We start from the raw sequence: 20,587 nt of genomic DNA, 5'->3' as shown, positions 1-20,587 counted from the left end.
CCTATCTAATCTCAGCCAAGATTACATTGTTTGGCTAAGTTATTCACTCTAATCTAATTGACATAAATTGAAATTTGTTTGAACATGATTAAACTGTATGTTTCAAACAAAAAGAAGTATTGTGGCATTTTAAACAAGTTGCACACAATTTCATGAATTTATTCTCTACAAAATTATTGGACTATCAGTGGCACTTCAACTGGCATCACTTTCACATTTATTCATTTTTTGTGGGGTTCTTTTATCATTTCTTTTTCTTTTTCTATTTTTTCTATTTATATACCCTCTTTTCATTTTTTTTATTTTATTTTCATTTATATATCTTTTTTTGAAATCATTTGCAGTATGCAATATTATTTACAATCTGAAATACTGAAAGAAATCATTCAATCATCATTTGATCCTATAAATTATAGGACCCTAACAAGGAGCTTCTTGGGAATTCATATATGTATTGGACAGTGCACTGGGTGCCATTTTGATATAATGGATATATTCATGAGCCTACTTTGATCATATGTTGTCTTCCCTCTATATTTTAAAGCTTTGTGTTTGGAAACATGAATGAAAATCTTTTTTTTTGTTATATATATTGTTTGTTATTTATTTTTTTGGTTTGTTTTGTTTTTTGACTTTTCTTTCTTTCTTAGTTAAATTAAATTAAAAATAAATATTTAATGTATTTTTTACAATGACCGAGTCATTGAAATCAAACCCGACGAGTTGATACCCAGTCGGAGTCGGAGACGACCCGCGGCCGTTTCCGAATCGGAATCAGAGTTTTAAAACAATGCTTTCAACTCAAAGAAGTGTTTCTCATAAAAGGCTATCTTGGGGCTTAGCTTAGGTGGTGGTCCAATCCAGGTAACCCAAATATGTTGTTCGGTGATGTCCTCTCTAATGATTCTATTGAATTGTTGTTTATTTGATGGGGTTCGATTGTGGGTGTCAATTGTTTATTTGATAGGGTTTGATTGTGGGTGTCACAGTATTTGAATGAAGGTAGGTGGCCTACAAAGATACCCGTTAACTGATGTAGATGAGTAGTCCCTATGAACCAACAATAAGCTTGAAGAGAGGTGCTACAAGGAGCAATAGCTAAGAAAGGGAAAGGGATCCTTGTCAAGTTGGGAATCCGTCAAGCGTTGAACCGAGTGCAAAAGAGAAAGTAGTCCAAATATGGTTTTAGTCTTGAAGGTGGTGGATGTTGCATACTGTTCTTGAATAATAGCTTGGGGAATTGTCCTCGTATTTGATGATTGTGATGAGTGTGTGATGTCTATTATTGCACAAGCATGACTTGACAATTTGATAGTTTTTGAACTGAGGCGATGGATACAGTTATACATGTCGAGAATTGGGTATGAATTAGGGTACTGTAGGACATTACTAGTGGTGCATTAGGGCTTGGCCTAGGAACCAATTATTAGTGGTGCATTTGAGATTATTTAGCTATAATATCTATGCGTTGATATTGAAGGAGAAACAACCAAGGTTGAAAATGAAAAGTCGAAGATGTATTTTTTAAGGTTATAGTGAAGGCATTAGAAGATTTAGGTCTTATGATCTTTGAGGCCATGTCCACATTGGAGAGTACATTTATGGTGTTCCATGAATTCCAAAGGTCGAAGACCCTACCTAAGTTGATTGTTGAGGTAGTCGTTTTGAGGTTGGTTTGTGAATTGTAATGATGGTTAAGTTTGTTGCTAAGGCGACGGGTTTGTTTCTAGTTGGTGAACTGGAGTTGATGGTTTACTTAGTGGATAAGGAAAGGTCAATTATTGTTATTGAGATTGACGAGTCTTCAATGAATGTTGTGAGACAATTGAGGAGTTCTTGTAGAATGTTTATAACTGTATAGGAAATCATTCGAAATGATATCAAAGTGGGCATTGGAAAGGAAATATAATGTGAATGTCTTTGTTGGCTTGAATGGTTGCTACGGGGTATTTCTAAAGAGAGGGAATTCAATTCCTTAAAACTAATGCGTCAATCACAAGGATGATCTCTAGTAGGTGATTGTTGGCAGTGGTAACCTCTTAATTGGGAGGTACATGTGATGTATATTGCATTCCTAAATGGTTATCTCTGAGAGGAGGTTTACAGAAAAATTTGAAGGCCTTGAGGTGAAAGCAAGGGGAAGGATCAGTGAGAGTGCACATTGCAGAGGGGTCTCTATAGGACCATAGTTTTAAAACTTAGACTGGTTTGATTTGTAACTAGTTAAATTGACCAAGTTGATAGGCACCGAGTTAAGTCGGCTTTCAACTTGGCTTCGGGGGGTTGGTTTGTGTCACTTTGGTACCAAACTTGCTTGAATGATTGGAGTCAAATATACGTTAAAAGTTGAGTCATTGAATTTGAGTTGAAAGTTGAGTCATCGAATCCAATTTGAAACCTGAGTTGATAGGTGGCCAAAACGAAGTTTGAGTGTGAGGTTTAAAACTATGGTGTGGAGTGATGTCTAAGTCGTTAGAGTATGGTTACAATACTTTGTGAAACAAGGGATGTGGGTATGTGAGGGTACATGTACCATATATATGTATGTATAAAATATCTATATATAAAGGGGGAGAGAGAGAGAGAGAGAGAGATAGAGAGAGAGAGAGAGAGAGAGAGAATTGTTGCCTGTTGTCCCAAGTTGTTAGGATATGGGAAAATCGAGTCATAGAATCCAATTTGAAACCTGAGTTGATAGGGGGCCAAATCGAAGTTTGAGTGTGAGTTTTAAAACTATGGTGTGGAGTGATGTCTAAGTCGTTAGAGTATGGGTACAATACTTTGTGAAACATGGGATGTGGGTATGTGAGGGTACATGTACCATATATATATGTATGTATAAAATATGTATATATAAGGGGGGGAGAGAGAGAGAGAACTATTGTCTGTTGTCCCAAGTTGTTAGGATATGGGTACAATACTTTTTGAAACATGGGATGTGGGTATGTGAGGGTACTTGTACCATATATATGTATGTATGTACATATGAATGAATGAATGAAAAATAATTGAAATAAATATAAAATTGTAAAATTGTGAATCAACAATATTCAATTTCATTTTTAGAGTCAAATCATTCCGCTGTCTACCAATTCATTCACCATTGAACATTGCTTCTTGAGGGTACTTGTACCATATATGTATGTATGTACGTATGAATGAATGAATGAAAAATAACTGAAATAAATATAAAATTGTAAAATTGAGAATCAACAATATTCAGTTTTGTTTTGAGTCAAATCCACTGTCTACTAATTCATTCACCATTGAACATTGCTTCTTGTTACCCACCATTTTGTGGGTGATATCCCTAGGAGAAATTTTTTTTCCAAGACGGTCCTTAGTCGGTAGCCAACAATCTCTTGCAGCCACCAACTAGCTCGTTGTGCCATTTCTCTGCCACCTGAGCCAGCGATGTGGTCCCTTACCCACTCGCCAATGATTGTATGTTTGAAGGTGGGCCTCCCGAACCTAAAGGTATGCCTTGTCATTTGGTACTTGAATATTGTAGTTTGCTTTTCATGGATACTTCTAAGCATGGATTAATGGGGGGATTCGACGGAAAAAATGGGTTAGGTCTGTGCTCATCCACTAGACCGCTTTTGGATGTTAACCTTGGATTCTAGTCTCGTGGGATCTCTTTTACTAACCATTTGGCTTTAGGGATGTTACTTTAGGGGAAACCTTGATTTTGGTTGTGTGGTCCCGCTCCCTCATCCACATATATTTGCCCCCTTTCGACTCATTATAACCCCATACATCATTTGTCCCACCCGACTCCACATTCCTCAACTGGGTCGACATAGCGTTAGCTCTCCCCTTCCCCTTGCCCACACCTTGGGTCAAGCTTGGAATGATGCCCCAAAGGTTGATGCAGCTAAAAAGAAAAGTAAAAGTATAATTGGCCACATTCAACAGGAAATGTACCACAAAATGCAAAAGATGGCCAGGACAAGCACATTTAGCACGTGGGAAAAAGCCAATACATGAGCTCTACCACATCTTCATGGTCATCACCTTGGTTCCTACAGGCCCTAGATTAGCCTCCTTTATCATTTAGGAAACCATGATTGTCCCAATTCCCGCTGGGCAATGAACTGCCCTACCTTAAAAGCGATATCCATTGCTATATCTCACACATCATGCTCTTACCCATTAATTAAAGAAAAATCATAAAAGGAAAAAGACATAAAGAAGGGTGGAAAAATCAAGGCCGAGGCACCTCATGTACAATGATTGCTCCCTCCTATACATTATATACCCAAGTGTGGGCTTCCTTTTTACTAGCTACCCTTGTACCCCAACATGTGGCACAGGGCTACCCCTTTTCATTCCCTACTCCATTCGTCTTTTGCCACATGCCACCACCTTTTAAAGGATGTACCTCAGACATATTATCCCCTTTAGAAGTAGAAACCACCTAACGGGATACTTGGTTAACCCCATTTGGAGCTTGGAGACATTAGCACATGCGAAAGCACATTATGGAAGGGCATACCATTATGAAGTCCCCACTTGTTGTCCATGGTATGTAAGCTCTTTTACTCTATTTCCTTTATGACTTGTTGTACTGGAAGGTTAGGAAACACATTGGATCTTATGTAGGATTGTAGATGGTCTCCATCTTGGGTTTAGTCTCCCTATACGGGGCCCTAACCCTCCAGAGGGCTACATTGGCACATGTAGGGTGTGCATTGAGAGCCTTGGGTCTCCACGACAGTAGGCAACACTCCATGGATCCCCAAAGATGTTTAGAGATTGCTCGAGATTCACCTATTGGACAAGGAAGATGCACCTGGTTTACCTTTGCCTAGCCAACCCCTTGTCCATTGCTTTTGGAACTCCAACTCATCATTTTGGCACTTATGGACTTCATTAGGCCTCTTAGAGAGCCCAACGACATGCATTATTGATTATTCGACCTCTTGGGAGGCTTGTTATTTTGTTTATGAGCTAGTTTGGTGGGCTTGTCACCAATAAATAGTTATTTGCACATTATTTTTAGTTGATGGGCTAATGTAGGCTCAAATTAGGTAATTCAAACTCCTAATGAGTGTATAAATAGGAGAGACATGAATTCATTTTGTATCATCACTTGGATTGGATCATTCTCTTTGTTGAGAATTTCACATTTCTTTCTTGGAGGATGAATTGGAGCATGGATGAGATTTTGCTATTTTAGGGCTAATCGCTGCATGCATTTACTGCGTCATTGTGGAATTATGTTTCTATATAGCATATCTCTATGTATGGGCCATGCTTATTTAACGAACTGTCCTAGAGATCGAAGTTATCTTGATAAGCCATCTTCATTTGCAAGCAAAGTATAAACGCTTTAGGGTCACTTTCTTTTTCTGCCCTAACATTGGATGAAGTTGCTCATAGAGCCTTGTTGATCTAGAATTGAGATCCTTTTTCACAATTCTTCCTAACTCCATATCCCCAAAAGGAATTAGGCATTGATCCAAGGGCATCGCTTTCCCGACAAAGTAGCCATAGAAAAAGTGCAATCTCCTAGCCTCTATTGCGTTGGTGTGTCCTCAAGGTCTCCTCCCAATTTGAAGAAATTTCGATGGTGGGAGTGTGAGATATCCCAAGCCCTAGCTTTGAGATCAAACTTTGCCCCGGTGTTCCCTAAGCTAGTACCTCATAGGATCAATTTGACACCTCTAAGTGAAAATTCTTGTTTTGATCCTTCCCCTTCTTGTTTTAACCTAGGCTAGGTCCACATGGTCCTGTGTGGTCCCATACATTTGAAAAGTTAATTCTGCAAGAACCACTTGGGAAATCAAATTCAATAAGGATTTTAAGGATTGGGAAACTCCTTTACAAGACACATTCCTTAAACCTAGCCCTAAATCCTTACCTCTTAAGAAACTTTGTACCTTGTTTGAAGAGCAAGCAAGCTCCATCCTTAACCTACTTTTAGGAAGATGATCATTAAGGTCACTTCACATCCTTTTGTCTATTCATCCTTCACAAGTGACATTCCATACATTGGGTCTCCTCCCATTGGTGAAAGTCTGTAAAGAGTAGGGAGCCTTAGCTGAGGTTACAGTGGGCTAAGTCTCCATTGTTGCCTCTGATCTAGCAGTTTTCCCTTTAGGAGCCCCCTGTTAGTTTGAGCGGTAACATTTCCAAAGTCAAAACAATAAATTTCATCAGTATTCATTCTTATAATTCATTAATAGAAAGACAATATATTGGTCATTACAAGTTTTGATTTTTAACCAATTATATACGAAAAATGTCCAATGGTGTTTCCACAAAATGAAAAGCAACATAGTTGAGTGCTAGCTGTTGAGGTTCCATATTCTTTTTGGCTCGATCATGAACTTCAAGTAGACTTAGGCCCTTGTTCAAAAGGGATTCGAGGTAATCATTGCTTTCAAGCATAAGGTCATCTTTTGGGATTGTATCTGGAGGTCAGTTACATGCATGCTCAACAACAACATAGGTAAAGAATCGAAATTAATGTAAAATTGTAAATCTACAATATTTAGATTCGTTTTTAGATTCAAATCAATCCATTGTTAACCAATCCATTCATCAATTGACATTCAACATTGAAGATTGCTTCCAAAATCATAAAAACAACAAATTTCATCAATAGTCATTCATATAAGTCATTAATAGAAAGACAACATATTTGTAGTAATGATTTTTAATTGTAACCTAGTATAAACAAAAATTGTCCAATGGTGTTTCCACAAAATGAAAAAACAACAGAGTTGAGTGCCAGTAGTTGAGGTTCTGTATTCTTTTTGGCTTGATCATCATCTTCAAGTAGACTTGGGTCCTTGTTCAACAGGGACCCGAGGTAAACATTGTTTTCAAGCAGAGGGTCATCTTCTGATTGCATTTTTAACAACTGCTAACAATCATTTGTCTTCTACATGGCAGGTTTAAATTCTGTAGAATATCATTATAATTATCCCAAGCCCTTTCCATCATTCTAAAATGTATATTTCTACATTCATGTCCATGGATGCAGATATGGGAAGGTGAGTTGGGTGTTCAAGTGTTGAACTTAGAATTGTAATTGTTGCAACAACCATATAAATTTTTAATTTTATTGACATATCAAATTTGTTTTGTTCAGTAAATGATTATTTTATGATCTAGGATGTTGGCGACCACTCGCCTATCCCGCTTGGACCCCCACAACTGTCTCTTTCAGTTTTTCAGTTTCTTTAATTGTAGCACAATTTACTATTTTTAGCAATTTTTCGGGTCCTAAACTTCCAGAGTTGTTTTGAGGCCCTAAATGATGTTTTTTTGGCAATCTACTGTGAGCGATTTTTTGATAAAATTGTCTTTTCCGTCGTAGTCCTTAGAGAGATCTTTCCAACGGGGTATCATGCGCATCAAACAAAGATAATATGACCAAGTCACGACTTTAGGAAGTTGGCTATCCAACTAACCCCAACGGGGCCCATAAACTCTTGGCGTTACATCTCCTCGGGTTAGGGTTTTGGTTGTTTAGGGTTTTCTCTTATTGTTGAATAATAAAAAGGCCCTTGAGCCTCATTGTAACGCAGTTCAGAGGCATGTAGCCACCACATCTCTCCTCAGATAAACTACCATCGCTCGAGCTAGTTTATTTCCATTTCTGTTTGTAAGCATATTTCAGTATTCTACATTAGTGAAATGAAGTATTATTTTTGCTACATCTTTGTATCTATGGTTATATCTATCATTTGTTGCGTTCTTGTTTAAATCCGGATCAGTGGTATCATAGCGGTCTGCTCTTTCTCTGTTTTTCTTTGCATGTCCCCAACGAGGTTGGGACATAAGGAGCTAGGGCTTGAACTAGTCGAACCTTTGCAATACCAGTCTCACAAATCCCGACGACTTCCCATGGCGGATGAAAAGAAAGACGAGGGGGCATGAGATCCTATCAAAATTTTGCTCGAAGAAGCCCTCGAGCGACGTACGAATGCGATGATGGACAACTTTGCCTAGATCCTTCAGCGGCTATACATGGGCAACACATCTACTTCCAACAGCTACTCCGAAGTGCCACACCTTTTAAGGTACAAGTTCACTTTGATATTCCCATATTCGAGGGTCAGATAGATGCAGCCACTGTAGATAAATGGTTAAATCTGCTAGAAGGATATGTTTCTATTCATGATTTTTCCAGCCGGGAAAAGATTGCTTTTGCTCTTCTCAAAAGCTGCCCCCCACGTAAAGCACTGGTGGGAAACCTACTGCGAGCAGAAGGATGAGAGTACAACCTCACTGTTTTTAGCCGCACCTACTTGGAATTCGTTCCGGGATGCCATCAAGGAGCAGTACCACCTTGTCGGACGCTATGAGGATAACTACATAAAGTGGACCACACTGCAGCAGGGAAGGGACCAAGACGTGCTAGAGTTTACCAATATTTTTCATACACTTCGCACAAAGTTGGGTATCAAGGATTTTGAGCGGCATTTGGTACTCAAATACCGCGACTACCTACACAGGTACATCCAGGACGAGATGGAGTTCTTGGACATCTCATCACTCGACACGACATACCGATATGTTGTCAAGATCGAGCAGAAGTTTAAACAAAAGAAGCGAGACTTTGGAGTTGTGAATCCGAAGCACGAGAAAGGCTTCCCCAAACCACAGAACCAAGGACAAAGCCAAGACAAGGCACCCAAGACAACTCGTCGAAGCCGCAAGAAAAGAACAACACCACAAAGTCAAAGAAGAGCATAGGAAAGTGGTGTGAGTTCCATAAGAGCCCCACTCATAACACAAGTGAGTGTCGGACCAAGCAGTGGCTGGTGGCCGAGTTGAAGGCTTCAGAATCAGATGCATGTTTCAACCCTGAGTCAGAACCCGATAAGAGGAATGACAAAGGGAAGCAGATCATTGATGTGGAGCCTAGCGCCACTGTTGCCACCGCTAAGATCCAAAAGAATGAACCCGAAGATCCAGAGGAGGGGGAGCGTCTTTTCCACTCACAAATGTGGGTGAAGGTTTCGCCGCTGCAATTCCTTGGTGACAGTGGGAGCCAAAAGAACCTCATTTCAGCAGAGGTCGTGAAGCGGCTGAGAATACTGACCATACCACACCCGCAATTGTCCAACATCGGGTGGCTTCACCAAGGACGAGATCTTTGACTCCGCCAGTAATGATGCCTTCCCTACAACATCAAGCGCTTCACAGATGAGGTATTGTGTGATGTTGCACCTCTTGATGTTTGTCATGTATTATTAGGCCAACCCTACTTGTGGAACCGACATGTTGTGTATGAGTCAAGGCCTCATGCTGTTATTATTTCTTTGTGCAATACATTATACAGGATACCGGAGGTAGCCCCACCTATCGCCACTTCTTTGATCTTTGCTAAGAAAGGCAGTAAGATCATCTCCGAGACTAGGAAATTTATTTTCTTCTTGGTTCACTCTCAAAGTAAGGGGAAGATCGTAGCCACATCGATTGGCCCCTGGGAAGGGTTCCTCCATGTAGCAGAAGCCGGTGGATACGATCATGAAAGGATACAGGGAATCTTCTCCTCATTGACAAGGGGTACCGTTACACTGTCAGGTCAAGCATTCGTTCGATCCGACTCCCGGAGCACCTCTACCCAACAGGCCGATATATCGATGCTCCCTTGTGAAAAATTCCAAGTACAAGCAGCGACATGATCAGCATTAGGTGCCACACAAGTTTTAAGTGGGCAACAAAGTCTGGTTGCATTTGTAGAAAGAACGCCTTACAAGAGCCCATCGGAAGCTCAGACCACTCCGATATGGTCCTTACACCATTACCAAGGTTGCGGAAAACAATGATTTGGAGCACAACATTCACCCATTCCCTGGCTTATACCGAGTGTTCAATGTGGACCGCTCTCGACCGTGCTTCCCACCATTATTGGACACATCAGAGATTGTAGAACAGCTCACTAGGGACCAAGTTCAACAAAAGTTTCCCCATCTCATGGAGGCACTCAACGCAATGGGGACCATTGCTTCCTAATGGGGGAGGAATGATCCAGGTGGATGTTGGTGGCCACCCGCCTATCCCACTTAGACCCCCACAACTGTCTCTTTCAGTTTTTCAATTTCCTTAATTGTAGCACAATTTACTATTTTTAGTAGTTTTTTGGGTCCTAAACTTCTAGGGCCGTTTTGAGGCCCTAAATGACGTTTTTTTGGCAATCTACTACCAATGATTTTTTAATAAAATCATTAGAGATCCTTCCAACGCAGTATCATGCGCGTCAAACGGAGATAATATGACCAAGTCACGACCTCGAGAAGTTGGCTGTCCAACTAACCCCAATGGGGCCCATAAACTCTTGGGTGTTACATCTCTTCGGGTTAGGGTTTTGGTTGTTTAGGGTTTTCTCTTATTATTCAATAATGAAAAGGCCCTTGAGCTTCATTGTAACGCAGTTTAGAGGCATGTAGCCGCCACATCTCTCCTTAGAGATAAGCTACCATCGCCCGAGCTAGTTTATTTCAATTTCTGTTTGTAATCATATATCAGTATTTTACATTAATGAAATGAAGTATTATTTCTGCTGCATCTTTGTATCTATGGTTATATCTGTCATTTGTTGCGTTCTTGTTTAAATCCGGATCATTTTATGTGTAGGTCGATTTCCACTATTATGGCATGAACTTTGCAGTTATTTGCCAACCATTGGGCTATGTTTGTATGTGGTTACACTCTAGTTCAGATCCATATGTGTGTGTAATATAACTGAGCTGAGAGGTGCATTCTGCAGCCTAGGACTTGTGTTACGAGTGAGTGAGTGTAATGCTGACATCATGTTGACATTTCATATTTAAAAATAATATACCTTGATAATAATAACCAGCCTAGATCCATCTTAACCCTGGCTCTATTGAGCCATGATAGGATCAAATCCTTCAAGGTGCAAAGCTTTTCACAAGTTTTGCACCATTGAAAAAGATTACACCTTGAGTCATTTGATCCCTCTTGGTGCTTGATAGATCTGGAGTTAAATGGTTCTTAGCTGCTGTTTAAAAACTAGAGACAATTTAATGTGAAGATTTAAACCCGGCTTCATGGATAGAAATTGATTCTCAGGCATTCTTTGATGCTTGTGAGCATAATCTACACATTTGATGGATTACAATTCAGCGGTGCAGTAGCAATGGCAATCACTGGGCTAGGTGCAAATGTATACTTGAAGTATCATCCTGCCCCTATTTTATGAGTCATTCTGCTTCAGGGATGGTCATTTTTGTTTGATTGTAGCTTTAAACTTCTTGGCCACATCTTGATAAGCTTTGGACTAACCTGATTAATACCTCAGGTTGGTCTGTTAGGATTTTGTCTATTCTTAGTTGGACATCATACATCTAACTAGCCATGACAACTAGCCTATCAGTTTTATATATTGGGCAATTGGATATCTAGTCAATTAAATTCTACTTACACATTTTACATTTCTCATAATTGAAATGCAACATAAAATAGGCCCTTTTTACAATGCGATACAGTAATCTCAAATTTATAACCCATTATTTGTGAATATATCCTTTCCGCAATACCCTGGTTCTGATGGAATGGTGTTTCAATATTCTCACCCAAATGGTCTTTATGTCACAAACCAACTGATTATGATTTTTGTTTTCTTACAATTTATACTTCATCCATGTATTGGACAGAACCTTCCTAGTTAATTGTCAGTTGTCTGTTTAATAAAGCAACTGTTGCTCCAGCATAGAGTTTACGAGTTTAGTTAAAAAGTTATCACAACTCATGTAGTTTTGTCTTCTCAATGGCCATTATTTGTATCTTCATTCATTGATTTACCAGGGCAATTTGGTTAACGACCCATCTTTGTTACTGTCTTATTTAGTGCATGCACATCGTTTTGTATACACCCATCTATGTGCTTCACCTATATGAAGTTGGTATTATGGTACTTGCTTGTGTACTTCATTAAGGTCCTCTCAACAGCTGTAAATTCTGTCGTTTTGTTTTATCCATCTAGCCTTTTGCTCTTAGAAAGAGATCAAATGTTGAATACGCAGTTTTATAATTTAAGGGTGCTAGTGGTCTATGACGTAGAGCAGTGAGGGCACCTTTACAGATAAGCATTCAAGATCCAGAGAAGTGATATCTGAAACAATCCACAAAAGCAAGGTTCCGAAATTGTTCTAATATAGATAATGTCCTTGAGCTCTTCAGTAGCAGTAGCACTGCAAATTGCTAGGCTCATGCAATAGTATAAAATCTTATTGATTTCGTGTTCTATGTGAGAAAGAAAGCATGTTTTTGTTGTACTTAGCCAAGGTAGATGGAAATATTTCACTAAGTTCCTGGCCCATGATAATTGGAATGGGCAACTGTTTAAGCTAGTAGACTTGGTTTGACTGATTGTGGTAGGAACTCAATTGGTACTACATAGGTTCATGTGGACAAATGTATCTGTGGAACATGTTGGTTCAGATATTGTTGTAATATGTGATGTCTTGATGCTACATGTTTGCTTGATGAACTAATGTTGCATACGACATACCTATTGCAACAACTGTTTTCTCAAGAACTCCCTTGAGTATCGTTGTTTCAGCTATATAGAGGAGGTGCTGTAATTATGGTTCAAATGAAGTTCCTGTGTAGAGTAGGTTTTTGAATATTGTTAGTACTTTCATATGCAATATTTCCCAATTTACTGCTTATATGTTCAGCATTTTCTTGAAGTACCCTTGTGGTGTACCTGCCCCTTCTCTTCATGATTCCAGTAGGGTACCCACTTTACCGAATGCAAAATTTTCTTGTATAACCAGTCTGATTGCTGACTGTAAATCAATTTGGGTTTCCATCCAGAATTTCCAACGACACTTACCACAGTTTTGATGCATACTATGTGTGGAATTTGATATGCATTGACAGAAATTTGATTCTATATGCCATTTCCGTAACTCCAATTCTACGATTCTTCATTCAACTACAGCTTACAAATCTAACTGCATGATATTCATCATTAACATAAAATGCATAGCAATATGCAAGCTCATAACAGCTAAGCATATAGCATTCTGTCATTTTCACATAACATTCATAATTCATAGCATACTCTTTTTATTTATTTATTTAGAATAATTATTTATTTATTTTTAAGTTTTTTTTTTGAAATTAATTTTTATTCGTTTTGGTTGTAATATTATTTAGTAACTTGTCAAGCAACCATGGTTTGCGGCCACTGAGTGGCCGCTATGCCCGCGGGCAATAATCCACAGAGATCCACCAAAGGCGGCCTAATATATCGGGCCTAACCCCAAGGGCATTGAGGTTGAGGAGATTTGACATCGTGACCTCCCAAGGCAAGGTACTTAGCAACGGGAGCTTGACCAATTGAGCTATCCCTTGAGGCTAATTCATAGCATACTATTAAACATTATAAAATAATTCATTGTATAATGCAATTAAATGTAAAAACCTATTTTTTCATCAAGCTGTGCACAAGGAGACTGACTGCATAGGAATGATTTTCATCCCAGCTGTAGGTATTGCCGTGGATACCACCCTGGTGCCAGGCTATGAAACAGCAAGGGTGAAGTCTGCCTACAGGCACCCTATCTGACTCAAACTGTGTACAGTGCTGCAGAACTTTTGCCAAAATCTAACACCTACCTCTGAGGTTCCTCAATGAGACTTCATCAATGCCCAGGCATATTTCCTTTCAGACACCTCTCAAACCTGGCTCGGGCACTCCCCTTCTGTGCTTACACTATTTCAGGAAATCCTTCATTGTCCGGGTAAATATTCTATCAGAGGATCCTAGGCTGCTGGTATCTTGCTCGGAGAACTGGCAGGGTAATGCAGCCTTACAAAATTTGTTTGCCAGGGCAACCACTGGTGAATTTGGGAAATGTTTGGCATATTTACAGTTCAATACCAGTACCGGTTTACTCTGTGGCAGCCATTCTTCAAATAAGTTCAGATTTCTACGTAGCAGTCATGCCTGTTGCCCATGATAGCATACCATTCTCCCGATAGGACCAAAAATGAGATTCAGTTGGGTGGGAGGGCGAGCTTATCCAACAGAAAAGAATGCCAAATGGACGGTGCAGTTTTTGCATGAAGCTTTGCATGCATATGGGAGGTGTCAAATTACTTTTCCAGGCGGACATGTATTCCAAAGTTAAAGGAGAGAATTCTTTTTGTTACTCGTGGCAAAAGGAAAAAACTGTGTTTTCTCTCCCACTACTCGATTATAACCCCTCGCTGATTCAAAGCCCTTTCTGTCTCCTAGTGAGACAGCCATCATATGCACTTTATATTATATTTCATTTTGTCATTTTTATACATAATTCATGTATTACGGTGATCACTGATATCTTAACATGATACTTAAGACTTTATCATTATCATTCTCTAGATGGGCCTTAGACTTGGGCTCCGTACTGGCAACTTGTACAAAATATTTACAATATCTACATCACGATTGTATTTTAAATTGTCAAATTACTTTTCCGGGCTAAGGACAAGTATTCCAAAGTTAAAGGAGAGAATTCTTTATTGTTACTCGTGGCAAAAGGAAAAATTCCTGTGTTTTCTCTCTCACTACATTATAATCCCTCTCGCTGATTCAAAGGCCTTTCTGACTCCTAGCAAGACATCCATCATATGCACTTTATATTATATTTCTTTTTGTCATTTTTATACATAGTTCATGTATCACGGTAATCACTGATATCATAACACAAGACTTTATCATTCTATGGGCCTTAGACTTCGGCTCCGTACTGGGAACTTGTACAAAATATTTACAATATCTACATCACGAGTGTATTTTAAATTTGTTCCTCCTGGCAAAATAGCCATCTGCATAGTCCAAGAGTCAAATCTGGTTACTACGGTCCTTGAGTCTCATGCGTATATGGGAGTTGCCCTAGGGTTCAAATGTGCAGCCATCTCTGCGGGCTTTGTTACACTCGATGAGTATCTACCACACAATCTCTTGGTTTAATTTTGTTGTATGGCCTTGACTGGCCTGACCATGATGTAATCCTGTGTCACTGCATTAAACACATTTTTTGTTTGAAATTAAAAAAACGTTGAATCTGAAGGATCTCCAAACAAATTTGGCCTTAGTTTGGTGAATCTTAAACCGATCCTAAACTTTTATCTGAAACCCTAATTCCGAGGTGAATAAATTAACCTGTAACTATGTGTCTTTGTTGAAAATTTGAAATTCGACCAGGGATTCGGCAAAGTGAAAAGAAAATTAAACTCATATCACCTGTCCCGCATGGTTTTCATTTCCACTGGATCCACCTGATGCTAGATTAGATTTCATTCAAATTTCCTCAACAGCACACGTAGTATTCAAAGCTCGACGCTGGTTTTTTTTCTCTGCCCGACACTGACACCCTGGCATTTGTCCCTGCTCAATCCAGACTTGTCTTGAGGCAAGAGTCGAGGGTTACATTACAGGAATCGAAGGTTCATTTGTGATTCACACCAGCCTCCAGTCGTTTCTTTTGTTTCAAAAATATTTCACTGACATGTAACTAGACCGTATCTTAATGGCCATGTATGATTATTGGGCTTAATGGTATTATTATGCTCGATTTAAATTATAAAAGGGAATCTCTATATCCCATTTTATCATCATGGTTACACAATCTTATCCTCATTAGTTATGGTTCATTTGTGATTTGGTTTAAATTTGACATGCAAACAAACAAAACGAGACTTGTTTGTTACGTGTGTTGCAGACCTCGCCTTGATTCTTTCATTGAAATCTATTATGCTCTTCAAGTCTATGCTCTAGCATATCATGGTCTTTTGGAATATTGAATTAATTGTATTTCTGGAAAGGGGTGTCTATGGGCTTAAGATAAATGCCATTGACCCTGACATTTGTATATAGTAGTTGGGATTTATGCAGGCCTCATTTGAAGAAATCCATGTTTAAAATGTTCACAGAATCAATATAACTACACGAACTTAGATTTTAATATAAAGTTTGAGCTGAGATTTGGGGGATGGATCTTAAAACATACATGTCGATACTGAAATTTATGTAGGTTTTCCGCTTTCAGTTGATTCGGGGCTTGAGATAAATGCCATTGACCCTGACATTTGTATATAGTAGTTGGGATTTATGCAGGCTTCATTTGAAGAAAGCCATGTTTAAAATGTTCACAGAATCAATATAACTACACGAACTTTGATTTTAATATCAAGTTTTTGCTGAGATTGGGGGTTGGAACTTAAAACATACATGTGATTTTCTAAACCAATATGTGGAATAACAAGAGATTGAGAAAAAAACTTAGAATGAGCATCCGAACTTTTGCTTACAACATTGAATACTGAAATTTATGTAGGTTTTCTGCTTTGAGTTGATTCGGGTAGATTGTTGAGTGTTATATAGCTCAAACATTGACTACTGCACACCATCTGCTTTCAGTTGATTAGGGTAGATTGTTGAGTGTTATATAACTCAAACATTGACTACTGTACACCATCTCTTCTAAGCACTCGAGCTTTTCTTATTATCATTTGGTTGGTGGTGCATTTTGGTTTTGCCCTGCTTAACGTCTGAATGCAGTGTTATGATTGAACGATTTGGCCATTTCATAGTGTGTTTCAAGCTTCGTTTTTACATCTTTGAATGATTGAATTTAGTTGGTTCGAATAATTTTGCTTGCAGAAATCTGCTGGAGGTGTGTTATTGCCCAAAGCAGCAGTGAAATTTGAACACTATCTAATGGGGGAGGTGTGGCCTCTACATTTCTATGTCATTGAATTGTAGTTTAACGCAGAATGGATGATTCTGATGGAACGCAGTCCTTCGATTGATATTGCTGATTCTTGTGGCAGGTTCTTTCAGTAGGGTCAGAGGCTGGAAGTATCGAGGCAGGGAAAAAGGTGATGTTTTTGTTTGTTTGCTTTTCTGTAAAATCTGTTCATGAGAATATACATGTTTCGGGCTTTTAGGGACTTTTGAATTCGACAAGAAGGTTCATGCTACTTCTATCAAACATCATCATGTTACTTCTATCAAACATCATCATATTACTTGTTGGGATTGACTCTGGGTGGGGAGGATAACAATCATTCCTGCCAACCACCCGAGCTAAACCCAACCGACAAAACTAAAGAGGTTCATTTACTAACATGATCAGAGATTTAATATAATTATTGGTGCTTGCAGGTTATGTTCTCAGATATAAATGCCTACGAGGTATGTATTACTTTTTTCGCTTTTGTATCGGATCTTAGAGCTTGTTCAATATTTGCATGCAGGCATCACAGAACAATGAAATACCTTTTGGTATTTGGTCGTTCTTTTGATATTTCTCCGTGTTGAGATGGTGGAATGTCAATTGTAGGTGAACTTGGGCACACCAGAAAAGCATTGCTTTTGCCGTGCAGGGGATTTATTGGCAGTGGTCGAGTAACAATTATCGTCATTGCCGTAACATGTTCTTGGAACAAATGTTTGGGTTTTACATGCAAAAGACTGTAACATGATTTTGTATAACTGCCCGTTGTAGTATGTTCTAGCTAGTGTCATTATATGTTAAAGAAGTTAATAAAATTTCCATTTTCTAAATTTTCGTACGAAGGGTCCGACGCTATTTAATTCAGTACCTTTTTGTACCAAAGGTCTGATCCTAGTTTTTTTATTATCAGAAAATGAGTGCTGGTATTCATTCTTGATTTAAGAAAGCTAAACCAGAAGGCGAGCATTTCTTCCAGGTTTACTATGTACTAATCTGTGGGTGCTATTGTTAGAAATTGTTCCGTCTCTTTTGGATCCCCGAGACCTTGTACAGTTACTATGTTGTGATTGTTTATGAACAAGCAAAGCTTGTGCCAGTAAATCTGAGGGCTAATTCGTTCCAAGTTGGAGTGGAAAATAGAGTGTGCCATGAACCCTCTTCATACTTGCAAATCATTTGCTTCATGCAATGTGCGGTGCAGGAGATGCATATACAGTGTAACTTTGCCCATACATATTTTATGTTGTGGACCTTCGGGCCAATGTTTAGAACATAATATTTCTCTTAGTAGGATATTATGCGTTTTGGGCAATTGGCCAAGTCTATTCCACCTATATACTTACTATTACTGATAAAAGCGAGTTGCACTCAAAATAAAGAGAATTTCAAACTAAATTTCTGACTTACAGCTTTGTTTGCTAGCAGAGTTCTGAACTACCGTACATAACTTGCTTTTGATCAAACCTGTAGCGATTATGACAACAATTCAAAAGTTTATGCTTTAAACCAAAAGTATATTCAGTATGGGGCAGCTTTTTGAGTTTATGGTTTAAACCAAAAGTAAATTCAGTGTCGGGCGAACTTGTAGTGGTCTAAATGTTTAATTTAGATGTGGGCTTAATGGAAAAAAATAAAAAATTAAAATATATAGTCCAGAATGGAGCTTTTTGAGTTTATGGTCAGTATGGGGCGAACTTGTAGTGGTCTAAATGTTTAATTTATGTGGGTTTAATTAAAAAAATAAAAGTAATATAAAGTCCAGAATGGTGGAGATGTTTAGGCTGTAGTTTAAATGTTTGTTTAATTAATAAATGTTTTTTCAATTTCAATTAATAATAATTAATAATAGTTAATAATAAAAACTTAATAAGTAATAAAAATAATAAAATTGAATTTGTTATATATAATTTTATTTTATTAATAAAATTATAAACTCTTTTTAAGATAAAAGAAAATCATAATATATATATATATATCACATTAAAATATGCAACATATAAATGGTAATTATAAATTAACATTTATTTTACCATAGAAATTAAAATAATATTTTTGCAACCATATTTAAATTTAAATAATAAATACAAAGACTTAATATTTACATTAAGCTTACAATATAAGAATAGTACATTCTTTTATCCCTGTTACAATATAAGAATAGTACATTCTTTTATCCCTGTTTCTTTACTGTAGATTTTTTATTTTTATTTATTGGTTTAAATTTCTTAAGTCACAGAATACAAAGACTTAATATTTACAATAAACTTACAATATAACAATATAACAATATTCATCCTTGCTTTATCGTAGTTTTTTTTTTGGGTTTATTAATTTGGTCCAATTGTGGGTCACAAAATACAAGGACTTAATATTTACAATAAACTTACAATATAACAATATTCATCCTTGCTTTACCGTAGATTTTTTTTTACCAATTGTGGGCCATAGAATGCAAAGACTTAATATTTTCAATAAGCTTATGATATAACAATATTCATCCCTGCTTTACAGTAGATTTAAGACTTAATATTTACAATAAACTTACAATATAACAATAACTTTACCGTAGATTTAAGACTTAATATTTACAATAAACTTACAATATAACAATAGTCATCCTTGCTTTACCGTAGATTTTTTTTTCCAATTGTGGATCACAGAATACAAAGGCTTAATATATACAATAAGCTTACAATATAACAATATTACATTCTTAATCACGTATATTCATCTTTGCTTTACCATAGATATTTTTTTTTCAATTGTGGGTTACAATGGCTACATCCAACTATCTTTGCTTTACCATAGATATATTTTTTTCAATTGTGGGTTACAACAGCTACGTCCTCTTATAATGAATGAAAAAATTATACAGTTAGGAATTTTTTAATTTTTTTTTATTAGCAAATGAGAAAAAATGATGTAAGGTCCAAGGAAATTGGAAACAAAATATATAAATTCATAATTGTAAAATATATAAATTTATAACTTTCAACAACAAATTAAAGAGTTGCAATAACAAATTAGTAATAGTAAAAATATACATAAAAATATCTTGAAAATATAAATAATTAATCATCCTCCAAAGATGAAGAAATTTATCATTTGAGAAATCATAATAAAACTTCAGTTATAAAGATGAAGAAATTGAAAAAAAAAAGACTCGATAAAAAAACCCAAACCTTGAATAATGGTATTAGTATTGACTTGATTGATATGGAAACACCTAATATTGTTATCAATGAAGTTGTATCACAGAAGGAGCCTCCAAAAGTTGAAACTAAAGATATAACAACTTCAACAAAAGAGATCGAAACTAGAAATCAAAGTCTCATTACTAATGGAGTCTTATTAATGGAAGGTTTGTAATATGCCTAATGTTTATTACAACTAAAATTATAATGTAATGATCATTGTGTCTTAAATAATAATATTCATGCAATATTTAGGACAAGTATTATGAAATCATTAATATGTAATAATGCTAAATTGTGCCTTTCACTAAGGACACAATCTATCATCCACTGTGTATTTTAATATATAAATATATATATATATATATATATATATATATGATTGGGAAGAATGGTTGTTATCTTCCCACCTAGGTTAAAATCCTCACAAGTGACATGCTGATGATAAATATTGTTGTAATTGTAATGGCTTCGTGCCTATGAATATAGTTGTATAGGCCTTCACTCTTGCCTTCAAATTTAGAGAGAGGCCAATTTCTTTTATATATATATATATAAGCCATGGGATATTTCATAACCAAATTAGGGTGCTTGGCCAAAGCTAAGGCAGGAGCACCCTTTGACAGGAAATGGTGGAGGGACCTCCTCTAGAAGAACCCTGGACCTCTCGAA

The 20,587-nt window shown here is 37.3% G+C and overlaps 1 protein-coding gene across 1 annotated transcript in view; it reads left to right on the top strand.

Annotated features, from left to right (window-relative positions):
* Window positions 1-17,713, top strand: part of LOC149256626 (10 kDa chaperonin 1, chloroplastic-like) — a 33,948-nt gene extending 16,235 nt beyond the window's left edge. Inside the window, exons 4-7 of the mRNA XM_089460802.1 lie at window positions 16,646-16,711; window positions 16,816-16,863; window positions 17,150-17,179; window positions 17,328-17,713. Coding sequence (XP_089316928.1) covers window positions 16,646-16,711; window positions 16,816-16,863; window positions 17,150-17,179; window positions 17,328-17,396 — 213 coding nt within the window. The 3' untranslated portion in view covers window positions 17,397-17,713. The remainder of the gene's footprint in view (window positions 1-16,645; window positions 16,712-16,815; window positions 16,864-17,149; window positions 17,180-17,327) is intronic.
* The last annotated feature ends 2,874 nt before the right edge of the window (window positions 17,714-20,587 follow it).

This window comes from Pinus tabuliformis, chromosome 7 (genome assembly GCF_031772625.1).
Source record: "Pinus tabuliformis cultivar Carrire ecotype Pingquan chromosome 7, CPIR1, whole genome shotgun sequence".
In the NCBI taxonomy this organism is placed as follows: domain Eukaryota; kingdom Viridiplantae; phylum Streptophyta; class Pinopsida; order Pinales; family Pinaceae; genus Pinus; species Pinus tabuliformis.
Note: the sequence above shows the minus strand (reverse complement) of the source record. Positions and strands in the feature narration are given on the sequence as shown.